General features: G+C 46.3%; 1 protein-coding gene across 1 annotated transcript in view; it reads left to right on the top strand.

Annotated features, from left to right (window-relative positions):
- The window catches only part of APPBP2 (amyloid beta precursor protein binding protein 2), a 44,550-nt gene that overhangs the window by 7,039 nt on the left and 12,442 nt on the right, over positions 1-25,069 (top strand). Inside the window, exons 3-12 of the mRNA XM_044430392.1 lie at positions 13,148-13,236; positions 15,377-15,528; positions 16,602-16,725; positions 19,397-19,565; positions 20,481-20,570; positions 20,751-20,818; positions 20,911-21,016; positions 21,884-22,008; positions 23,649-23,734; positions 24,333-24,523. Coding sequence (XP_044286327.1) covers positions 13,148-13,236; positions 15,377-15,528; positions 16,602-16,725; positions 19,397-19,565; positions 20,481-20,570; positions 20,751-20,818; positions 20,911-21,016; positions 21,884-22,008; positions 23,649-23,734; positions 24,333-24,523 — 1,200 coding nt within the window. The remainder of the gene's footprint in view (positions 1-13,147; positions 13,237-15,376; positions 15,529-16,601; positions 16,726-19,396; positions 19,566-20,480; positions 20,571-20,750; positions 20,819-20,910; positions 21,017-21,883; positions 22,009-23,648; positions 23,735-24,332; positions 24,524-25,069) is intronic.

Genomic DNA, 25,069 nt, shown 5'->3' with positions numbered 1-25,069 from the left:
CGTTCGCCCCCCCCCTTCCCCTTCCAGTTTTCCGTGCCCTTTTTCCCCCCCCCCCTTCACCCCTGGCATCTTTCTAAAAAACATTTTTCGGGGGGCCCCCCCCCCCCCGCTACCTGCATCCTGCACTACAGAATTTGCATTTCCCTTCCCCCAGGATGTATTGCATTTACTTTTTACCCACTCCCTGAAAAAAACCTGCTTTACTTCTTTCCACCCCTTCCTTGCAAACACTGTCCTTTAGCTGGCCCCTTTTAAAATCGCTCCTCAAATAGCCCCACCAAATTCTTCACTTCCACTGTAGAACTTACCCCCTTATTGTCCTCTGTTTTCATACCTTCCCTTGGCAATTCCCCTCTTCCTGAAAATTGTATCCTCCTCCTCGATACCCTCTTCTAAAGTTTGCCTCTGCAAATTCACCCTACATAGGGTGTCTCCTTCCTGGGCACTGCCTGCATCCCAGTGTGGAACCTGCCCTCCCAGTCTATTTGTGCCCCAAACTTGCATCTTCCAAATGAAGCTTTGGGTCTCGGAGGTGTAGGGCTTATTGGGGCTGGGAGCTGTGAAGTTATTAGCAATGGCTAACCCAAACCTTCCTTCTGCCTCCTTTCCACAAATGCAGTGGGCCAACTGGAGTTGTTATATCGGAGTGGGGGTTGTCAGTCAACATAGTGTTATCTCTTTCTAGTGATTTGCTTCAGTACATAAAAGAATAAAGACTCGTTTCTGCTTCAACTTTAGTCTGTGCAGTTAGGTGCCTGTATAAATTGGTGTTTGAGGCCAAGGAGGCTGAAGTGGTTAATCTGAAACCTCCCTGTAACACAGAGGATAGGCATTCGGATAGGCATTGTTTTCTAAAATGACCATTAATTTTGATTACTGTCTTTGCTTTTTGCTGTCTGGTTAAGCATTCGAAGTAGACCTTTTAAAGCCCTGGATCTACCTTAATCCAGGTGCAATCAGACCGTTCTTGTTATTTTCCTAGAGAATAAACAACTGTATATCATAGGTTTCCGCAGTCTTATTCATTTTTCTGATAGTAATCTTATTGTTATATAGCACACTTGGTATTTACTTAATTTTTTAAGGATTTTGGCTATTAAGATCTTTTTCTTGATGGTGGAAAGTACCTCATTTTTGCAATTTTTTTGGCATAATCCTTGTTTTTAAGAAGGCAACAAAAATAGCAGCTAAGCTCTTTTTCTCCCCCATCTTGGAGTGAGAGAGTGTTTGTGTGTGTGAGATTTTTTCTGTATGATTCTCAAGTTAGAGGAATCCCTCCCTTACATTAGCCACTGACCTACTCTAGAAGGACAGTCAAATAGGAACAGCTCCACTTAAGTCACTTCTAGATGTCCTTACCTTGGATGCATCACTGAGGGGTGGGAGGAACGGAACCTTTTAAAGAAATAGCATTTAAAGGAAAGTAGGTTTCTGATTCACTGATGCACCCTATCAAGTCTCTTTTCAAATGGTCTAATATGCTTTCTGCAGAAAAGATTTCTCTCCTCCCTTTCCCCTCTTCCTCCCCAAAATGAGCCTCTGCGCTAGAGATTAAAGCCACCACCTCTTCAGGATGGAGCTGCGTTATTTAGAAACGGGATAATGAATTCTTGCTAGAGCCCAGGAAATCTCTGTAAATTAAGGAAGAACCAATGTGAAATTTCCCATGTGCTAGCTAAAAGCTATTGATCACAATTCTTTGCCCTACCTCTCTGTGATGAGGAAAGCAGGAAATCAAACTTCACCCACATTTTTGTAGGTACCGTGAATGCTAAGTCAGCAGTTACCATGAGCTTCGTTGCTTGCTTGCTTTTTTCAGCAGGAAGTAGTCTCCTTTCTGCGCATTGATTTGGAAGGCAGATGGGCAGGTGAAGATGGCCCCGTAATGGAGAATTAAGCTAGAAGTCCTTCTGGTTCCATTCCATTAACTGCTGATGCTCAGCATGAATTTCCTGATACCTGCTCATGAGAATACAACTAATTATTCCTGCCATTTCTGATACTCAGGATCAAATGCTGCTGCTTACACAGCCAAAACGGCATCACCCATGCACAAGAGGGAAGCATCCACAGGTTTGCAGGAGACTCAAAAGATATTGTTGGAAACCTCATGGTGGAGAAACCCTAAAGCAACTCAGTCAGCACAGAGCATACTCAATGGCTACAGGATACAACCTGACGGGCAGGCGGGGAGTTCCTAAGCAGAAGCACTCCACGCTAGAACATTTTGTTGTGAGCTCCACGGCACTTGTTGCATTTGCTGCGGCCCTTGGTAAACATCACAGCTCGTTATGTGTAGAATAGGGATAATTTTAAAGAAGCCATGGTTCTCATAGAAGAGTTGGAAGGGGGCATGAAGGCCATCGAGTCCAGCCCCCTGCTGTTGCAGGACACCACGTTACACCATCCCACTCAGGTGGCTGCCCAGTTTCTCCTTGAATGTCTCCAGTGTGGGAGAGCCCCCCACCTCTCCAGGCAGCTGGTTCCACTGCTGTATTGCTTCTACAGTGAGGAAGCTTTTCCTGATGTCCAGCCTAAACCTGGGTTGTCGCAACTTGAATTGATTATTCCATGTCCTATACTCTGGCATTAGCAAGACGAGAGCTTGACCTTTCTCTTTGTGACAGCCTTTGAGGTAGTTCTAGAGGGGTCTCATGTCCCCCCTCAGTCTTCTCAAGGCTGAACATGCCCAGTTCCCCCAGTCTCTCCTCACAGGGCAGTGTTTCCAAACCCTGGATCATTTTTGTTGCCCTCCATTGGACCCTTTCTAATTTACCTGCATCTTTCTTGAATCTTGGTGCCAAGTTCTGAACTGCTTGGCACATTTTTGGTTTGCTGTTAAGGCTTGTGCTGGGATCTTTGCAGGTCACAGGGGCAGAAATTCATGGCTGTTAGACTATAGCAGAGAAATGTCCAGATAACATAACTGAAATGATACACTATATTTTGAGTGCCAAATGCTTCTTGGATTTCATAAAGAAAATAACTCTGCCACAATGTTTGTATACTTGTCTGCCTCAAAATACACTTTTGTAAAAACAAACACAACATAGATGGTTTGTGGCAGCCTTTCCCAACTTCATGCCTTCCAGATTTTTGGATGTCAGTTCCCATTGGCACTACCCAATATGGCAAACAGTCAGGAATTCTGGGAGTTCTAAACTATCTGAAGGGTGCTAGGTTGAGAGGCTGGGCTAAAGAATCTTAACTAGATGGAAAGGTGGGGTCAGTGCCACCAGAATGCCTGTAAACGTGATTGTGATGTGAAGGAATTCATTACACTCCAAAAAGTATAATTTATTGGGGTTTCTAGTCCTCATGGCAGCAGTTTTGAGCTTTAAAATAGGATGGTAAACAGGCTAGAAGATCAGAATGCAATGAAGTAAATTTTTTAAGAGCAACTTTCCAGATGAGCTCACCAAACTCAGCAGGCCTACAGCAAAAGTTTACTGGTCTGCTTTGACCACATTTTGACAGCTGAAAGGGGGGGACGGAACCTAAAGTAATTTCTGGTACACAAAGACATGTGTAGTTGATCTGTTAGAGATGAATCTGACTCATCAAAGGCAAGTGATTATTTATAGAACTGATTAAAAGTGTGGATTTTCTACTACTCTCATTATTTCCATATTAGTGTGTTGGTATTTTTTCCAGGCAGATTCCTTTTTCTGCTCTTAATTTCAGAATACAGGGAGTCTTTCCACAGTCTGTCTTCCTAAAATGACAAAGGTCTGGAGGCATATTTCAGATTTCAAGAGTATGTAAGACATGGCACCATTACTCTGCCTGTTTTCAAATACGGACCATTTTTAAGTAGGAAGGGTACAATCCTACACATGTTTTTAGAGAGAAGAAAAGCCATAATTCCCAACATTCACCTAGCCAGTGCAGTCCTATAATCCTATACAGGACTGAACTGTAATTGCTTCTGTGACTACACTTATCTGATGACAAACCTCTGTAGGATCTTGTTTTGCAGCAGAAGTTGTGAAAGACTGGATTATCGGTGCAGTGCAATTTCTATTTTTTCTAATAACAATTTCAATTCAGCTTCTCTAATCAATTGGAAACAACTTAGGAATAATGTTTCATTAACATCATACCCTAACAACAGGACATTTTGGCGTGCATTCCTTTAAATAGTCACCATAAGTTAGAGATAACTAGACAGCACGTAGCATGAACAATCCTCAACAATTAAGAGCATTAGAAAATCATAGAGTAGTAGAGGTTGGAAGGGGCCAGAGGGCCATTGGGTCCAATCCCCTGTTTAATGCAGGATGCCAAGTTAAACCTTCCCTCTCGGGTGTCTGTCCAGTTACATTTTGAATGCCTACAGTGTGGGAGAGCCCATGACCTTCCTAGCTCATTGGTTCCATTCTCATACTGCTCTAACAGTCAAGAAATGTTTCCTGATGTTCAGCTGGAACCTGGCTTCCTGTAACTGGAGCCCATTATTCTGTGTCCTGCTCTTCGGGATGATCTAGAAGAGATCCTGGCCCTCTTCCTTGTGTCAGCCTTTCAAGGACTTGTAGAGTGCTAGCCTATCTCCCCTCAGTCTTCTCCTCTCAAGGCTGAACATTCCCAGTTCTTTCAATTTCTCCTCACAGGGCTTGATTTCCAGCCATTGAGTCATCCTTGTTACCCTGCTCTGAACCATTTCCAGCTTGTCTGCAACAGTGGTTCCCACAACTGAACACGACTCCAGATGAGGCCTAACCAGGGGAACTAGTACTTCATGCGATTTGAAGTGATACTGCTCTTGTCGCTGCCTTAAATAGCATTTGCCTGTTCTGCAGCCGCATCACATTGTTGACTGATATTCGGCTTGCGATCTGCAACCATTCCAAGATCCTTCTCACTCGCAGTATCGTTGAGCCAAGTGTTCCCCATCTTGTAAGGCTGCATTTGGTTTCCTTTTCCCAGGTGCAGAACATGGCATTTGTCCCTATTGAATTTCATTCTGTTGTTTTCAGCCCGGCACTCAAACCTATCAAGATCACCTTGAATCTTACTTGTGCCTTCCAAGGTATTAGATCTCCCATCTAGTGGTGTGTCATCTGCATATACGTTCATCGTTCTCTGCACTTCCTCACCCAACTCATTAATACAAATGTTGAAGAGTCGTGGGCCTTGGAACGAACCCTGTGATTCCCCATTGTTTCCTCCCCCCAGATTAAGAAGGTGCCCTTGACGAGCACTCCTTGACCTTTTGCCTGTCAAATCTTGAGCGTCCAGCCTGTCCCTTCAGCTTGTACTTTCACTTCATAGTGGAAGATCATAGATCTTTTGGGAGAAGACTGAGTCATACTAGGAATCGAGCACTTCTGCCTTTTTTGTCATCTGTTATCATTTTGCCCTCCTCAGTTGAATAGTTGAACCCCCTTTTTTCCCTTCTAGTTTACTTTGGACATACCTGAAGAAGGCTGTTTGCTCGCTTTCAGCATCCCTCGCAAGCCTCAGTTCATTCCTAGCTTTAGCCGTCCTGATGCCATCCCTGCAATTCGCGCTACCTGCCTCTGTTCTTCCTTTGTCGCCTGGCCTTTCTTCCACTTGTGCATCTCCTCTTTTCGTTTTCAGATCACCTGGAAGCTCTGTGTGTCTTCTATCTGTTGTCTTCTATCCTTTATCCTTGTCAGATTGTTTCTAATCGTGCCTTTAGAATTTACTTTATGGAAAAATTCCCACCCATCTTGGACTCCTTTTCTCTGTAGTGCTGCTTGCCATGGGACTTTGCTTATCATGGTTCTGGGTTTCTTAAAATTTGCTTTGCTAAGATCCAGGATACAGGTTTGGCTGCATTCAGCTTTTGCTCCCTTTGGGTCAAGAACTCAAGTACGGCATGGCCAGTTCCCCCCAGAGTTCCCATGGCTGCCACCTTGTCCACTAGGACGGCCTTCTGCAAGCCACATTTGTCTGTTGGGTGGTATAGAAAGGAACGTAGTATTGACTCACTGCCTCTTTGCCAGTTGCTACCGTGAGTCATGCCGATGGCCCCTACTGTGTGCTTTCAGGGTTCATTAACTTCTGGTCATACAGTTCTATCTGTGTGTATTACCTATATTATTTTGTTTGTACAGAAGCTGGGAGCCTTTGGAATACCAGATTTGGTTGGTTGACACAGGGGGAGTCTCACTGCCCGCCTTAGAAGCATCCAAAAGCTTATTTGTCCAACCAGCTCCTTGCGTCTTGATGTGTCCCCAGCTTGGCCCTCCATTTCACCGAACCCCTTCTGTAGCCCGCTGAATGGATTTCCTCTTGTAACATATTCTCTTTGTTTCTGGAGCAGGAATTATTTGTGAAATAGGACTAGGAGGTTGTGAAGGAATGATAACCATAATAAAAACTAGCCAAGGCAGGATTATGGTGATGCATATGAATTATCTGAAAAAGGCAACACTATATTAGGAAAAGCGAAGCAGAAGCGACCTGAGAGAGGATTTCACTTCGCTCTCCTCCTGCAGTAGCATCACAGAGTTATGATTAAACTCTTTAATCCTGTAGAGAGAAGTCAGTGGGGTTCTTCTTGCTACGGATTTCATTTGGCGCGTAGAGCACGGGAGCTGCTGTGAAAAGCTAGTGCTGTGCGTTCCCGGAGCGGTTCAGCTTTGTATATACTCAGTATATTTGTTTGCCTCATCCAGTCTGAGGACGGCTTTGTATCCTGGTGGCCTTGGCATTTCCATTAAAGTCGCAAAAGCTGAGGTCCGGCTTCTCCGACAGCTGCACCCTCTTTTCCCTGCCCGCTGATAACATTCCTGGCTTCCTTGCTTTTGCTCACATGTTCTAAAATCCCAAGCTTCTTCTGTAGCTGAGTTACTGGTGGTGAGAGATCTATTTAGCTATTTAATTCAATTTATATGCCACCGCGTTAGCCATTGGCAAATCTATCCTGATAATATTGCCTTTAGGCCTGCTCATCACTGCAGTCCTCAAGAACTTCTCTGACATGGAATATGGCCCACGGGCTGAAAGAGTCTCAGCCGTCCCAATCTAGATGCTGGTCAGACCCACATGCGTGTTTCCCCAATATGATCATCATAAGATAGCAATTTTTCTTAAAAAAAAGCCTTTTCACTCATTCCTTTTTCTCTCTCAGAAATACTTTTACTTGTTCTTAATAGTTTCGAATGTGTGCGTTTTTCTGCTCTTGTTTGTAAATAGCATATATTTTTGCAAAGTTTTGAATCTTTGTAACTCACCTGGAAAGCTTTGGCTATTACTCAGTACAGAAATAAATTAAATCACATTTTTACCATGAGCAGGCAGAAGGTAGACCCAGGATCTGCTGGCTGACCTCTGGGGATGATTGCAGGAGGTTAGCAAGGGGTTTTGACAGCCACTGGTTTAAAATGACAACTGTGAAAAGCCGTTTCTTCTCTCAAACGGGCCAACTGAAATAGACAAAATTTGGGGGAGGTTTGCACATAAAAGGATTTCTGTTCTCAAAGCCACATGCTGCACTTCTTGTTCTGCCTCCCTGACCAGAAAAGGGTCAAAAAATGACCAAAATAGGGGCTTATTTTGTAACTGACTCTTGTTGGTGGCGCTCCTAGCAAAACCACCAGTGTGGATCTTCTTAGTCCTGGGTCTGTGCAAGTGTTACTTGCCCAGGGCTGAACTCCCTGTCAGAGAGTCCCCCCCTGCATTGCAGTGGTGACCAGATAGTTATGTGAATTTCCTGGGAAAGTTAGAATTTGGAACTTTTCTAGATAAATTCCTGATACAAATTAGGTTCATTCGCATAGAGGCACGTTTAGTTTGCTTAGGACAGATTTTCAAAGTCTTGGAGAAGGGGCGGACTGGCAAGTGGCTACCTGGAGCTGCTGATTCTTACACTAAAGAGATTTCATACAGCCTATTTGTGTTACATGTGTTGAATAAACTGTAAAATGCCTATGAAATGACCCCATGTTAGTGTTCTGTCCCAGGATATGACAAGGATTAGACCCGAAATACTGCAGTGGAGAAATCAATCACATGTATTGTGATTTCAATGTTACATTATGTTGGGAATGTTACTGGGATTCATATAATAAGGAAGACAATAGCAGGTATTTCCCTTACATTGTTTAACTTTAAGGGAGAAAACAAAGCTACAGAAGTCTACTTATACCCTTATATTAATCCAAAAAATAAACACAGTATTATTTTAGTAACCAACAGAAATGTGAACCATATGTTGACAGCTCTTCTATTTGAGCGATCTTTGGCTCTGTTCTGCTACATTTATTTATTTCAGCATAGCCTCTCATCTATAGCCGTTTCAGTTAGCAGGGAAACATCCTTTTCTTTCCTTTCTGCTACTTTGAAACTTCCAGGCAATACAGCAGTATTGTATTTGCCACTGGTATAAATTTCTTTTTGCTACTATGCTTAGGTGCCAGTATTGCAAGAAATACCCATCCCTAGCCAGTTTTGGACCCTTGCACAATGTCGTTATACCTCATGGTAGGATCTTGGAACGTAGGCGGGTTTGCGTAGGAGAAGGTATGGTCTTGGGTCCACATGCCCAGATGTTCCAGATCAAACCATGTTATTCAAACTGGTAGTTTACTGAGTGTTTTCTCTTTCATTTTTATGCACTTAAAATGTATGTTGGGATGTATGAAATACATGCATGTTCCACAAATGTATGAATGTAGAACATGTTCAAAACCCGCTCGAGCATAAATGTCTGCTCATTGTGACCAAATATCCAAATAGGTGTCTGGAGAGGAGTCTAATAAGCCACGTGTTCAAACACTGGAAGGGCCTCCATGGTTCTCTGCTGATGAACTCGCATTTAAGAAGCTCGAGGACTCTCCCAAGAACCCCAGGATTCCCTAGAGCACAGAACTTAAGTTATGAAAAGAAACAAACCCAGATTGTGCCTTTTCTTTGACTGAAAAGCAGCCCCTTTCCCCCCACACTGCGTCTCCTGTTCTTGGGTCCCGCGTCAGACACCTCCCCACAGCTCTGGAGTTCTCCCAAGGACCCAGCCAGCTTTTGCATGTTTCTTTGTATTTAAGGAAAGAGATCTGTAGCCGTCGGAATTTCTACTACGGTTACTAAAAACCGGATCGGCCCTCCAATACCGCTTGTGAGTGAAGCTGGCCAGTGGGACCCTTTTGCTGCTTTTCAGCTAAGAGCAGCCCTTTGGCCTAGTTAACAAGCCCAAGTTTTGTGCTATGTTAGCATTCCCTGAAAAGTATCTGCATCGCCCTTTAAACTGGTGCCATCCAGATGTGCTGGAGAGCAGCTCCCATAATTCCTGGCTTGCACAGCCAGATGTGCCAGTCTAACAAAAGTACAGTTCTGATTGCAGAATATGTTTTATCAGGTTGATTTCTGTTTATTGGCACCATCTGGCCAGTTAGCCCCAACTGCTTAGCACCCTGAGAATGTTTACATGGGCGCACAAGTCTCCACAAACAAATCCCTGCCTCCCCTGTTTTGTCTCTGAGGTAGCATCATGTACATAGCGACTTTAACTAGGTTTACCCTCCTTAACCGTCATTTGAAGCCCTGATTTGAAATGAGTGGTGAGGCAGCATCATACGTCAGTCCGAGGAAGTGTTGGCAGCATTTAGTGCCAGCGCGCAGACAATGCCGTGCTGTTTCTAAAGGAAATTTCCAAAGAGTCTGTGGAAGACCACAACTGTATGCATAATTTAATGAGATTGGGACCTTGTGGGTACGCTGTGCCATTAAGTTCCATGTGACTTACACCCAAGTAGATGCCATAGGCTTGTAGCATCAAGTTCTTGAGTGGGCAGGTTGTGACCACTGTTATTTCTTGTAAGAATAAATTGATTAATAATAAGTATTTAAGTTTTAGCTCCTTACCTTTTTTCTGATCCTTTAGAGGCCAGTAAAGATATGTTTGGAATTAAGTGCCGTGCATCCAAGTTAATAATTTCTCAAACTTTCCTCGAGTTCAGTAGTGTGCATGGAAGTAGCTTCCTTATAAAAGCTCGGTGGCCAACGAATTAGGCTGGAAGTCTGGGTGAAAGATTGCTTCTTCCCTGAGGATGTAATCAGAGAGGACAGGGAATTCCATACCCACTTAAAATGTGCAATTACTAAATAATCAAGCATTGCTTCCGGCTATTTAGAACAATAAAGTTTCTTGGAAGTACGTCATCTGACATGGTTGTAATACAAGGAGGCACAGCTGTGGAACACTGCACGGGTCACAGTGGACTTTAAAATGGAGAGCATAGTATTGTAAAATGGCCTTGTGAAAAAGCAGAGTCAAGCTACTAGCCCTGTGTGTGTTTATCTCTGGACTCAATGCAGATATTGTGCTAAACCATAGCTAAGGAAACTCTGTGTGAGGACATCCGAGTTGGCAAGCCATATTTTGTACTCGGCTGGGGAAGCAGAAACCATTGGTCAAAACAGTTGTGCAAAGAAAGCCATGGAAACCGTGGCTTGGTGTGCATGAGAAGGCACAACTGGTACCTTCCAGGTGTTTTGGACTACAGCTCCCATCAGGCCCAGACAGCATAACTAGTAGCAAAGGATCATGAGCGATGCTGCCCGATACATATGGAAGGAACGAGATTGGTTAAACCTGGATGGTCTGTAGCTGTCACTTCACCTTTAGTGGCCACTGCAAGAGGGACCAAAACCCCTTACGGGTGGATAGTGGCTGAGAATGTGAGATGTTTGTGGCTTACTTTGGAACTCATGGCATGCGATCTTAAATGCTGGTTAGCTTGGGTCTGTGCCTGGATTGAACCTGCCTATTAAACCTCTTGTCTGGTTGCCCGGAGGCCTTTCTTACTCGCCTCAAGTGAGTCAGCTTTGGTGTGTTTGCAAGCCTGATTTAATGGAAAGGAATGTGGCTTGATGAGAGCATGTGCTTTAATACTAGGACCTCCAGACAGGGCTGGGAAAGAACCATATCTGAACTCCTTCCGGACCTTGTGTAGACCTGAGGCAAGCAATTTGTGGCCCTCAAAATGTTTGGCTCTACAGCTCTCATCAGCTCTAGACAGCACAGATTGAGGCAAATAAGGGTGTCCTTGAGAAGGGCACATGATTTTTAAATTCTATTCTTGTTAGGGATTTCATCAAAAACCAGGCAAAATGTAAGATAAAAAGCAAAAATAAGAATTGTGTATCTGAAAATACCTGTATAACTGCATAAATTCAACTGCATCAAAAAAGACAGACCAAGTGCGTTTGAAAGTAGCATTTGTATGCCATCTATTCAAATACTGAATGTGGCCTTAGATCTTTGATCCATGATGCTATAGAAAGTGAATGTCTTTCCAGGGTCAAGTATCAGTCTTTTGGCTCTCAAAAGGGCATGGAAAATCCATTTGTGTTGACTGAACTTTCACATTCAAGCAGCAGATAGATATTTTAAGAGAACATGTAGATTAGAAATTTGAAGACCCTTCCAGGATGAAGTTTATCTATATATAACTTCCACTTAGAAAGAGGCAACTGATGCCTGGCCAGGTACAGATAATACCGAGGTAGATAGACCTGTAGTAGGTCATTTCTTGTGTGTTACGAGAGCAAAATGTAAAACTTTTTATTTGCTCTTCCTGATGTGGAATCTTTAGACAGAACTAATCTTTCTAGTAACTCTTGTAACTTCCCTTCCCTTAACAGAGACACACATGATTTGACTCCAGCAAAAGCATGCAGTATAGTAAACAATCTTTTGTTGGTGTATAGACTGTAAAAACTGGGGCAGGAATGGCTTGTTAACTTGCCAAATCAAGGAGAAGGAAGCTATTAAAATCTAATGGCTCACATAAGTGTCACAAAGAGCAAATAATGTACAATGCAAAGAGCTTCTTATTGAAAGAGGGAAAGAACCGTATGGGTTCCTGCCCCTTCCCCCACTTAATTATGAAAGAAACAGTACAATTCTAACATGCTTAACAGGGGAAAAGGTCCTGCTTCTGGCTAACTAGGGAATGCCAGAAGTAGTAGGAATCCATATATGTTTAGATAAGATGCACCCTTCTTCAAAACCAGGGAATGGAAAGAAAGATGATAGTTTTCATGTCAGCGTAACTCCCAGTATGGACATTTTGCAGTACATCCAGAGCAGTAACCTCTTTAGTCTATTGTGGAAACGTCTTAGTCTATTGTGGCAACAAAACAAGCATCTTGTGGCACCTTAAAGACTAACCAGTGAATTATGGCAAGCACTTTATTTGCTGATAAATTTGGTTTTGAATCATTGCAGGGGACTCTTAATTTAAGAAAATGGAGCCACTGGGCTTAACTTTCTACCTGTGCCACAGAGGTCTTTCCTCTTCCTCATGTTCTCTCTCACCAACATGAGAAAAATTTAAGAGGATGTCAGTTCCAAAAAATGTTGATTTCTGTGCTGACCTCCTTCTTTAACAAGAGCAACACAGAAAAAAATAGATGGCATAACCTCGAATATTGGAGAAGCTGTACATTTTGGTGCTGGTGCTTTAGTAATTGGTTGATGTTAAGTTTGACTAAATGCATTTCCAGCTAATTCTGGAGTGAGTTCAGTCTATGAGTCAGTGGTTCTGCTTTGGCGAGCATAAGTGGATGAAAATAAGCCCTCTAATCTGTAAAAGTTACACGATCACTGTCCTAAGTTGGAAGTATCAAGGCCTTGAAATAGCTTTTACCAAAAGTATTAAAGGAGGGCTGCCAGAATGTCTGTGCTTCTTACATGTCAGAATTGCCTTTTTAGGCACGGGGCTGAAAAAATATTTCGGATAGCTAGGCGCCGGCGTAACATTTCTGGGACAACGTGGCGTGTTTCATCCTTGTGTCCTTGGGCCAGAGTAGATCTGGCAGACGAAAAACTGGACAGGAGGGCACTGCTGCACCCATCTTCCCGTCTCTGGCCTTGCTGGAACCAAACTCAAAGGGGTTGGAACCGCAGCACCATACAGTTAATGTACCATGGCAAGGCCCACCATGATTCATGTATGAACTGGTTTTCTTGCAGCGAAACCAAGGGAAATGGTTAGACTGGGCGCAAAGCATGAGGCTCTAAAAACGGTCTAATATGGGATAAGATGCAATGCCTGTGACCCATTTCTCAGCTGCACCTGGGGCGAAAACAAACTTTGCGCTAACCACAAGCTAGCGCTTGTATTGATGTCGTGTTTATAAACCCCACAACTCTTCACTTGTGCTTTTCTTTCCGCAGCTTTATCAGCAAGGCCGGCTATGCCAGCTGGGTAGTGAATTCTGCGAACTAGAAGTTTTCGCGAAGGTGCTTCGAGCTTTAGATAAAAGGTAAGTCGGTGCTAAAAAGGATGGATGTTTTTACTTTTCAGAGTAGATATTTCTCCCCACCCTGAACTTTTGGGAATGGTGGGCACGTTTGGAGTTTCTGAATTCTTGTCATGGTGTGGTCACAGTAGACATAGTGAATCAGAAATCACGTTTCACAGAGGACTGAGGGGTGAGGCTGGAAGAAAAAGAACTTGGCAAAAAACGAAAAACCTACTAGGCATGGTACAACCACCTCTTAGGAAGTTTCCCTGGGAAGGATATACTTTTTCCCTTTCAGAAGCAGGGAATCTTCACTTCCCAACAGTGGCTGGATCATATTCGCCCCTTTGCAAGAGGAACCTTGCAAAAAAATTTTGCATTTTTGGAATCGTTTTCATCATGATGTTGTGCCAGTCAGCTTGGCAACCTGTGCAGCGCTACAATCATTGCATAAGAATGGCCTAAAATGGAGCAAACACAGGACGCCTCCCTTCCTGGTTACCTGGAGGCCATTCTTATCCATCCCAGGATGTAAACGTGCTTGTTTCATTTAAACACCTTTTGTGGGTGAAGATATGGGTTCCCTAGTCCCCAGTGCTCAGCAGGGAGCCATGTACACCAGGTGCTTGTAGACACCTTGGCACCCCAGCAAGCTCCCTTTTTCACCTGATTTCTTTTTTAATCTACAATTAATCTTTAAAAATAACCACGAGATTGGCTGGCACAAAGCAGAGCAGCAGGCGGCTGTGCCCTGTTCGTTTTTAAAAGTACTTCAGAGGTTCGTATGCCCTGGCAGTTTGTCTTTCAGTGACGTGAATGCTGGAGAAGCATCAAAAGAGGATTTTTTGGTGTTTCAGCGCTCAGATTTCCTTCTCTAAAAACTGGGACTAACATTTTTCTGGAAAGTTGCTCCCTTCTCATCTCAGTCGTGTTTTCCCTTCTGCATTGTGACATAGAAGAGCTCCTGCCATAGTAATTTTACTGATCTAATATTTACCCCATTTGATGGTCAGTTTATTAATAGAGTCGTTTCCTTTTGTTACGCATTGATTCGAAGCGCTGCTGATAGGCTGTTGTAGCCACATTTCTGTTGGATATAACCTTTCGTACTATTTTTTGTTTTGACTCTGTTGCATTTTGTCAGCTCACTTTGGGCCTCCTTTGGGAAGGCAGAGCTGATGAAGCCAAACAACAATACATGGATTCAATAACTGACGGGAAGAACTTTTGGACTAGGCAGTTCATATATTCCTGAAGAGATCTGCCCTGCTGCCTTCGAAGTTCTCCATACTCTGCAGAGATCTTTGTCTCGCTTTATCATCTGCTCCGCTTCTTGACTCGTCTTGCGCTTTCAGAGGAGCCGGGGTGGGTGGGGGAAGAGAAGCGGGCTGGTGGTTCGCACACGCGTCCCGTTCGTTCGTTGTAAGAGCCACTAGTGTTACAGCATCCGCAGGTTTCCCAAGGTTGTTGTCACCCTTGGCTGGAGCGCTGGGTGATGGATTATTTCCTGTTTTGCAGAGCTGGGCTAGGGTGATGTTTGGCTTTTTGTGGAAACAAAACGGGGTGTGTGTCCCATTCGACACACCCACACACGTGTTCACTAGGGGCATTATGTAAATCTGGTTCCTTGGGCAAATTGCAGCAGGTTTGTGTGTGTGGTATTTCACCTGCGTATTTGGGCCCTTTGCTGCAACAAAGAGAGTTGTGGGGAGAATACCAGGGGAAGGAGAGGGCCCGTTCCGGAAAGATGAAGCGGTCGTGTTGGCCTCTTCTCTTCAGTGGGGAGCCTGTGGCGGCCCTGGTCATTTTTTGCTTCCACACATGAACCACTGCCCATCTGCAGAGTGTCTGGATAGCTTGGGGATTGGCTGGCTGTCGCAGTATCTTCTCGTGGCCGCTGGCACTCCCAGTGCGGTGCCGGGTGTGTTTACTCGGCACTAAGCCCTGTGGATCCAGCAGGGCGTGATGTTTCTATGGATAGGCTGGACGTGCACATGGTGGGCATGTCGTGAGCGGAGCTGGCTGGTGCCGGAGGTCAGACTAGATGGCCCGGGAGACCCCGTCTGACTTGCTCTGTTTCTATATTTCTATGTTCATTCAGAGGAGCAGGAGGGAGGTCCTGTTCGCCTCTCCCATCTTTGTCCTCACCCCTGTCTTCCAGACATCTCCTCCATCACTGTTTCCAGGCTCTGATGGATCATGGTGTCAAAGTGGCCTCCGTCTTGGCCTATTCGTTCAGCAGGAGGTGTTCCTACATAGCGGAATCGGATGCTGCTGTAAAGGAAAAGGCGATCCAGATCGGATTTGTCTTAGGTAACTGTGGGCAAAATGGGATATTGAACTAGTGACAAGGTCATGTATTTGAAGGGGGGGAGTTTTGCCAATGTGGGGGCCTAAAGTAAGGCTTGGGGGCTCTTTTCAGTAGACCTAGTGAGTGTGTCTGGGTGCAGCTTTCCCAGGGGCCCCATCCCTTTTCACCAGCCCCTGACCTTGGTGGTTTCCCCACGTCTTCCCTGCTCCCTTCTCAAGAAAGCCATCCTGGTGTGGTGGTTAAGAGTGTGGGACTGGGATTCAGGAGCTGTGGTTCTGCTCCCCGCTCAGCCATGGAGCCAACTGGGCGACTCAGGACCAGTCACAGTCTCTCAGCCCAACCTATTTCACAGGATTGCAGTTGAGAGGTTAAGACGGAAAGAATTATGTAAGCCGCCTTAAGTTCCTTGGAAGGAAAAAATCAGGGTGTAAATATAATAATTAAATGTTGAAGTGCCCCTCTTAAGCTTGGGTTACTGGCATAAGAGCTTCAGACTGAAGGCTCTGAGGGTGGAAGGCTGCCAGCAGATTCAGATCCAGAAGTTTTGTCTATGCCATGAATACTTGGACATGGCCCAGGGACCATCCGATTGCCTCCTCTGGGGTTGCTTTGCTCCTCTTACCAGATGAAGTCACACCATGGCACGGGGTCTGAATCCCTTCCTGATATTCCTCAGGCTGCCCTGTTCAAGGCCTGTTGCGGGTTTAGTCCCTGCCATACAGCACAAATCGCACTAACTGTATCCAGTCAAAGCATTTCTGTCCTGCTCTTCAGTCACAAGACTCCCAGGACTGTCCACACCCTCCAGCTCAGTTCGAAAAGACACGAGATACTTGGACGGGTCAGGGAGGAAGCCAGCAAACCAGTTTCAAACCAAGCTGGTCGGTCTTTAACTGCTGAGGAGACCCACAACATCACGGGAAGGGCAAAGTGTAGGCCACAGCTTGGAAGCCACCTGGTTGGGGGTGGTCTCTGGAGACCACGAGTGCGCTGAAAGACTGGGTAGGAAGTATGAGGAAGAGTGTTTTGGCCCGCTGTCCCCCATGCATGGCCTTGTGGATGCTTGCTTTCCTAGGTGGGTTCCTCTCAGATGCCGGTTGGTACAGCGATGCCGAGAAGGTCTTCCTTTCCTGCCTTCAGCTGTGCACCCTTCACGATGAGATGCTGCAGTGGTTTCGTGCTGTTGAGTGTTGCGTGAGGTAAGCCCCACCCCATTCCCGGAAAATCCACGCAGCACAAAGCGAGAAACCCACACGAATGGATGGGGGCATTGTCCCAAGCCTTTTAAAAGCGTTGCCATGTTATTTTAAGGGAGTGTTTCACACTGTGCTGTACAATTCCCTTTCCTCCACATTTTGGTTGCTTGGAAGGTTGTTGATGCTGCTTTATCATAACACACGTTGTGTTTTTTGTCACACTGGTGAGCCTGAAACTTCAGCTAAGGGGCAGCACATGCGTGAAATCATAATCGTCTTAGTAAAAAGATAGTTGTTCACGGAGGCCACCGGCTAGATCACAGAGGCCTTCGTGAGGCCTGCCTGCCTCCAGCAAGGTGTGCCTCAGGTAAGAGGAGCCCTGCAGAACGCCCAGGTGGCGTGTCCTTGGGGCCAGGCCGGTTCCCCAGCTTCTAGTTGCCTGCCCGAAGGTGGGCCTCTCTGCGTTTGCCCTGACCCGCAGGGCCGCACGCTGCCGCTCTTTTGAAAGCATCCTGAGAGTCCAGTTTGCCTTCGGAGGCCATGGGGGATTTAGCGTGCTGCTGGCCGCCCTTCCAGATGCGTGGCTAGCCATGGACAGGGGTCTGGCTAGCAGCCCAGCTGGGTCATGAGCCAGTGGGGGCTCTCCAGCGCCTTCTCCCCAGGGCTCTCCCACAAAGCTAATTGCCAACAAGGGCGGTGGGTCAGTCCATAGTGGCAGATGGTTGCCAGTACGGAGCTTGTCTGTGTTTTTTTCCACTGTTTGTGACTACATGGCTGCACAGATGACCCTTGAAGAACCCGCATCACCAGAGAGCGGTCCTGTGCTTTTTCTTAAGTGTCCAAGTACGCTTCCTTCCTCCCGTCCGTCCGTGCGTGCGTGCGTGCGTGCGTGCTTCCTTCCGTCCGTCCGTCCTTCCTTCCTTCCTTCCTTCCTTCCTTCCTTCCTTGTTCTGTGCTTGCTCAAAGATAATTTTTGAGGTTCGAAGGTTCGGGTACTGGGCCATGATCTTAATGAATCTTCGTTGTGTGTGGCCGATGTGCCAGCGAGGTGACGTGGCGCGGCCTGAGCGACCGGCTGCTGCCGTCCCTCTCCCAACCACCTTCCGCCTTGACTTTATTAGATTGTGCTGCCTTTGTGCTGAGCTGTGCTTTCCCGCCGTGTCTCGTCCTTTGCAGGTGATCGGTGGGAGGAGACCCCCTTTCCCTTTTTAAATACCTAAAACAGCGCCTTGGAGGTGAAGTCCACCCTGTTCGCTGCCAAGCTGCGTGACTGACTATGGTCGTCGCGTTCTAGGTTCAGACTTGCAAGGGTGGCCCACCTGCTCTCGGAGCTTTTGCTGTAACACTTCTGTCTCCACATTTGGGTTTTCCCTTATGTATGCTTTGACAGTGCTGAGTGGAGTCACCGAACCCTTGCAAATGGTGAATTTTATACTCCCAAAGAAATTCTAAGCCAGCTGCATCCTTTCCCTCTGAGTCTGAAGGAAAGCTTCTTAGTTGCTTTGGGGTAAAGAGTTGCTTTTTAAAACCCAGGAGCGTGTGGAGAAACGTGCGCGTGGTAGCGTGACTTGCAAAGTTGCCCCCTGACTCTGGCCAGTTTCTAACAACCGGAATGGGCTATGCGGTATCAGCAAACAACAAAATTGACCTCTGTACTTCATAGGTGTGCCCACAGACAGCTCCCCGTGCCTCAGGGGATGGGATGGCATGCTTTGGGGATTTACTCCCCCGTTTATAATGCATGCTCTTTTTGAGAGGGCCCGTTCAGACGTAACAGCCTCAGTCCAATAAATAAATAAATAGTTTGAGTTGAGAAAGCGCGCTAGGAGTGCCCCCCCCCCTTTTCTTATTACGATACATTCTGGCATCCGTTAAGCCACGGTTTCCTATTCCATCTCAACCAGGAAACGGGCTTAATTTCTAGCTCCAGACTAGATTCAGTGTCATAGCCAAAGAGTTTGACCGCTGCTTCCTTGCTCAGCTGGAACACCAAAGTGTGGTTTAACCAAACGCCAGACATTGTGCACTGCAGCACCAAGAGCGTAGCAGCTATTTGGCCGCCTGGAAAAGAAATGGATCCTAGTAAGGGAGGAGAGATGGGCTACGCAGGCACAGTGCCCACTCTCAGTCCAGGAAGCCCTTTATTTCCTTATTCATTAGAGGTTTTTATTTTTATTTAAACGTCATTTTAATTGTTAACAATATTTGCTTATTTATCTGGCCAGGGCGACTTCTTTTATATTGTTTATTTATTTTATGTTGTTAATTTTAATTTTATATTGTTATTTTTGTATTTTATTGTACTTTATTGTGTTGTAAGCCGCCCCGAGGCTTCGGCAAGGGGCGGCATAGAAATGTTTTAATAAATAAATGAATGAATGAATGAATGAATGAATGAATGTTTATCCCTCCCCATTCGACTTAAGGCTCCCTGGTTTATTGGACTGAGATCGCTGCCCTGAACCTACCATTGCCTTTGACCATGGAGATTAACTTTTCTGCTTTTAACCAATATACATGAATGAGAAGATTTTTAAACCAGGGTGAAAACCTCCAGTTCAGTTCCTCCTTCCTGTAGTAAAGGCAGGAAGACCCATTAATTTTCTCGTGAGAGAATCGCAGGGCTAGCAGCGATTCACCTTGTGGATATCAGGGTCTCAAATGTCTTCCTTAGGTTGCTCCACGTCCGGAATGGGAACTGCAAGTACCACCTGGGAGAGGAAACGTTCAAACTAGCTCAGTCTTACATGGACAAGCTAGCGAAGCACGGCCAGGAGGCCAACAAAGCGGCATTGTACGGGGAGCTGTGTGCTCTGCTCTTTGCCAAGAGCCACTACGACGAGGTGAGCATCGTCCACAGGGCCGTGGACGAGCATCCTGGACCCTTCTCAGCGCACGCTCGGGGGGACAGCTTGCACAGCCGTCCCCTGGCCCGGCGAGTCAGTGGGGCATGCAGGCTGACAGAAGTGTGCTTTACTGAGGCTTGGCACCAGTGTTCTAGTTCATTGGCTGGTGCCCAATAAAATGATCATTGGCTAAAATTAGTGCTTGGCCGAGGTTCAGGGGCCGAAGTTTGCAGGAACTGGAGCTTTTCTCAGCCTGAAAGGGGTGGTGGTGGGTTGTGTTTACGCCCTCCCTTGGGAAGACGCCGTGTTGGCTCCTGGAACTCTTGGGAGGTTTGCTCTTCCTTGGTGTTTGCCAGAACTTCATGCAGCAGCAAAAGCCGGCTCTTGATTTCATCTGTGCCCCCCCCCCCGTGCTCCAGTGAGCACAGCTGCTTGGCAGAGGTGCAGAGTTCGACAGCCAGGTTCCACAAGCTGGATGTCTGGAAAGGGGCTGGACCAGAGTTCAGCTGATAAGAGTCGGACCAGCAAAGTTACCTCCGTGCTCCGGAAACGGCACAGTTTGGAGGCTGCCGGCACTCGTCGGGCTTTCGCCTGCTCTTCCCCATTTTCATCCGCGTTCACTCACCAGCTTCAGCATTTGGACTCCCACAAATGGGCAATAGAAAACCCGTGCGTTTTCGATTCCAAATGGCGAGTTTTACTTTGTTGAGTAAAGGAATTGGGTTTATTAAGCACTCTAATATTAGTATCTAAATTGGCTTTCCTCTGCCTACCGTGCTCTATTTCCCTTTTGCATCGTGTCCGTTAAACACTTACAGGCAGAGAGCGATTCCCTCCCTCTAAAGCAGAACCCTTCTAAAAGTTCAAGCATTTTATAAACTGTAAATAAGGATATTCTCGTGCTCCTCACAGGCGTACAAATGGTGTATAGAAGCCATGAAGGAGATCTCGGTGGGCTTACCTGTCAAGGTGGTTGTGGATGTGTTGCGGCAAGCGTCGAAGGTGAGTTCGAACGCGTGGGGTTTGGCTCGCATCCTGCCATTTGCTGATTGGGGCTGAGGGGGCTCCGTTCCTCCCGCTCACACACAACATGTGGCATGTTTAACCAAGGGTTTGTCGTTACGTGAGCAGCTTCAAATAGAAGCGGTTTCTCATGTTTACTTTCTTTTCCTCTTGATCTAGGCTTGTGTTGTAAAACGTGAATTTAAGAAAGCCGAACAGTTGATAAAACACGCAGTTTACCTAGCACGGTAAGTAAGCTCCATTTCAGAGATGGTTTCATGTTGCACCTTTTGTGTTCTACCTTTCAGACTTGATTTGTTCCTTTTTTAAAATCTTTCAGGGAGCATTTTGGAGCCAAACATCCAAAATATTCAGACACACTACTAGACTATGGGTTTTATTTACTCAACGTAGACAACATCTGCCAGTCAGTTGCAATTTATCAGGTATGACTCTGGGCTGTGGCCTCGCGCCTCTCTCTAGACTTGCATAAGACCTATCTTGTGAGGAAGATGTTTTGGTAAATAAGGTGATTACCTCTTGATCTGGACTGTTTACAGCTGCAAAATACAGCTTAGTACGTAATACAATGAACAGTTGCACACAAAGAAATAAACAGGCAACACACAGACACACATCATAAAGAGTTAGGGAGAAATACAAAGTATAAGGAGAAGAAATCTGGGAACCTGGTTATACCCCTTACCCTACCCTGCCAAATACCTGAGCGTCGAGAAAAATGTGGAGCAGCAGTGTGAAGCCGGTTGCCACAAAAGCAACTCTGGCCATAGGCTGCATTATCAAAAACAGGGCCACTGGCTAGGAAAATTCCTCTGTGATGCAACAGACAGACTTAATTTGCACATGAACCAGAAGTGAAGAGTTGTGAGAAGGCCTCAGACCACATTGTCAGCGCCCCTCCACAACCTAAAGCAAAAAGCAAGCTCACCCTCCTCCCTGCAAGAAGAAAACTAGCACAGAAGGAGGGGAGAAATGTCAGAACTTTTCCCCTGATGTGCTCATTTTCTATCTGCAAGGAGGTTCTTGTTTAGAAAGCATCATGAGACTCCAGAATAACTGACAATATAGAAAAGTCTTTAATAAACAAATAAAAAGAGACGAGACCTTCAAAATTAGTGCCCTCAGGGGCAAGCTACAGGGAAATCTTGACTCTGTGGTTGGGCGTAATAGATGGTGCATTCCGAAGAATTGTGCATTATTCTGCATCTGCCTGGCATTAAAACATTGCTTTGGAAACAACCGAAGGTGCAGCTGATGAAACTGACTCTCATTTTGCATGCGAATCATTTCAGACGGCGCTCGACATCAGGCAGTCCGTGTTTGGCGGCAAAAACATCCACGTAGCTACGGCGCACGAAGACTTGGCTTACTCCTCTTACGTGCACCAGTACAGCTCGGGGAAATTTGACAACGCGCTGTGAGTATTCCGTCCGCCTCAGGCCGCCGTTCTTCCTGTCTGGCACCCAAAAGCGGCATCGGCTGTCAGAAGGCCGGCAGCGCCGTCCTGCAGCAGGACTGTGCTGTTCCTGAGCTCAGGGGAGCTCCTTCAGTCCCTGCAAAAGGACTTCAGAGCTGCTCTCCTGAGCGCAAGTGTTTTATTTCGCTGCGAAATGTTCAGCTGTTGCCCGTTCGTGTCACGTTTTCATGCTTTGAGGCACTTTACCTTAGCTTTGCCTGTCGGATGCGCCTTGCCTGTGGAGATCTAGTGTCGCAAGGCTAGGTGACGGCTTTTCCCTGATTTGCTGCTCCCTTTCTGCATGCAGAGGGCTGCCTAACATGAGAGGCCAACAAGCATTCAAACAGCAGTTCTCCTCCCTACTGGGGAGGGCCATTCGGCACGCTTTTCTCCCTTCCCCAGGCGCCAGTGAATCGGCCCTCAGTGCTACGACTTGGCAGGGGCGCGCTTCATAAAAGGGAACGGTTGTTTTGCTGCAAGTGGCAGAGCTTTGCTGGCCGAATAAATTATGCAGATTTAAACCACAGAAACGTCATTTTGATATAGTGCTTCATTGTAGACGCAGAAGCAATTTGGCTTTGAGCAAGTGGACGTTGCACTCCTTATCCGAGTTGTGTAGGAAAGAGTTTAAAGATAGGACAGAATTCGCCATATCTCAGAAGCTGAGCAGAGGTGCGAGAGTCAGTACTCCAGGTAGAAATCATCTGCAGTTCACGGTTGTCCCTTGGCTGGAGAAAATTCTCTCCAGACCTCCCCCTGCACACACATCTCACCCTGGAGCCACTAGGAATCACTGCCGTTCCCCAACTACCCACTCCTTGCACAGAGTAGAATAAGATGTTGGTGTTTCGGAAGTTACTGCCCCGTTTATCTTCTCTAGCCAGCTTCTGGGGATTTTAAACAACAGCCACCCTCCTATTGCACCATACATTAAAATACAAAATGAATAATCAAGCCTTTGAAAGGAGGAAATCCTATTCAGGATAAAACCACTGTGGTTGCTGTTTAATGGCTGCCTGTTCAGACAGAAATGAAGTCTGTTGGTTTGGTTTGGTTTCAGTTTTTGTCTAAATAGACATAGGATTGAGGTCTAAATCATCTAAACCGGGGGCCATTGCCATAATTTGTATCTAAGACTTCATGGATTTGGTAGAGAAGGACTTAGCTTTGTCTACCTCAAATCTGCTGCCTGAGAGTTCCATTGGATGATCCCAAAGAGCATTCATGGGAGGGAGAAAATGAGCAGAATTTCTCTCTCTCCTCACCATCAGGCAGACAAACATGCTCTTTGTTTTTAAGATGCAGAACAGCTTAAAAGCCTTGCCTTTTTCCAAGAAGTCCTTCAGGCAAACCGGAATCTGTGACAGAAATCTTTTAATCCTGTGTTTTGCATGGTGTTCCGAGCAAGCAATAAACAATTTTCCTGAATCCTTCATAAGCCAAAAGCAGCTATGCTGGCCTTCCTAGATAGAGCACTCTGCGGATGGTACCGGAACATCCTTTTTAATGTGGGGACATAGGTTTTTATTTCAACAACAGTGTTCCAGGAAAGGCAGGGTCGATGAACATATTCCTCACAAACACGTTGTCCTTGGTCGTAGATTCCACGCAGAACGTGCCATTGGCATCATAACCCACATCCTTCCAGAAGACCATCTTCTCCTCGCCTCCTCCAAAAGAGTGAAAGGTATTTGCACGTTGCTTTCAATTCCAGCACATCTCAAAGGGTTTCTCGTGGAGGGTGGGGCAGTGCCTCTGCCTGAATCCTGGGAGCGTCCTTGCCTTTTGGAGTATTTTTATTCATTATTTATTTATCTGGCACACTTATATGCCACAGAACACACTAGGCTGTTCTGGGCAAAATAGCCAGCGCTCTGAAGCTGGCAGGCAGTGTCGTACCTTCCAAAGTGGCAGGTTTATTGGCGTTTTGGGTGCAGCAAAGTGCGGAAGCTCAGGCCATGGGACCAGCTCCCAAGGTAGCCATCCAGGTTCCCAAGATGTCCACACGCCCTTCCCCGGTCCCAGCCCCTGCCGCGGCTTCCCAGCTTCTTGGCTGTCTCCCCTCATTTTCAAGGACCGAAATGCCTCTCCCGAAGCAGCCCCCAAGAGGTTCAGTCGCCTCATGGCACCACATCGCCGGCCGTGTTGCAGGGGCGAAGGAGGGCAAGGGCAGAGTGGAAAGGCCGTCTGGGTAATGCGGCCGGCGGGGTCGGCACCCCCAGGTTGCTTGGGTGCCAGGTGCACTGATGCGGCTTGCTCTCTGCCCCTCCCCTTCCCTCCGCAAGCGCTCATCCTGGAGGAGATTGCGATCGATTGTCACAACAAGGAGACGGAGCAGCGGTTGCTGCAGGAGGCCCACGACCTGCACCTCTCCTCGCTCCAGCTCGCCAAAAAGGCCTTCGGAGAGTTCAACGTGCAGACGGCGAAGCACTACGGGAACCTTGGCCGACTGTACCAGTCGATGCGGAAGTTTAAGGTGGGGGCGTGATCTCGTGCAACCTGCGTCTCCATCACCCCCTAGCCAAGTCGCCTGATCAGCCCCCACTCTCCCAGTTTGGACCCTTCCCTCTACCCAGTTGCCAACCCAGAGGTAACTCAGGAGTGGTTCCCAGGATGGGAGAGACATCAGTTCAGAAGCTGTCGAGCAGCCAACTTGAGAGCTTAGATGAAGGAGCAGCCTAGAAAACAAGCATGTGGTTGTAGTCAGAGGTGTATTCTCAGAACCGGCTTGGACCTTCAGAGCACTTCGGGATGAGACCCAGGTTCACAGTACAGAATTAAGAGACTAGTTTTATATTTATTTTTATTGTATTTTTGTATTTTTATCTAATGTTTATATTTTTTAATTTATTATTATAATTATTTTTTAATTTATTATTGTAAGCTGCCTGGAGGCTTCGGCGAATGGGGCGGCATAAAAATGTTTTAATAAATAAAAAATAGTTCAGAGGTGTCCTGGGTTTCAAGTGAGTGAGAGAGAGAGGTCCTTCCGAGAGCGGGCTCAGCCACGCACATGAGCCCC

This window comes from Varanus komodoensis, unplaced genomic scaffold (assembly GCF_004798865.1).
Source record: "Varanus komodoensis strain SLA01 unplaced genomic scaffold, ASM479886v1 scaffold20_1, whole genome shotgun sequence".
Taxonomy (NCBI): domain Eukaryota; kingdom Metazoa; phylum Chordata; class Lepidosauria; order Squamata; family Varanidae; genus Varanus; species Varanus komodoensis.
The sequence above is the reverse complement of the archived record's forward strand: the minus strand, read 5'-3'. Positions and strand labels throughout refer to the sequence as shown.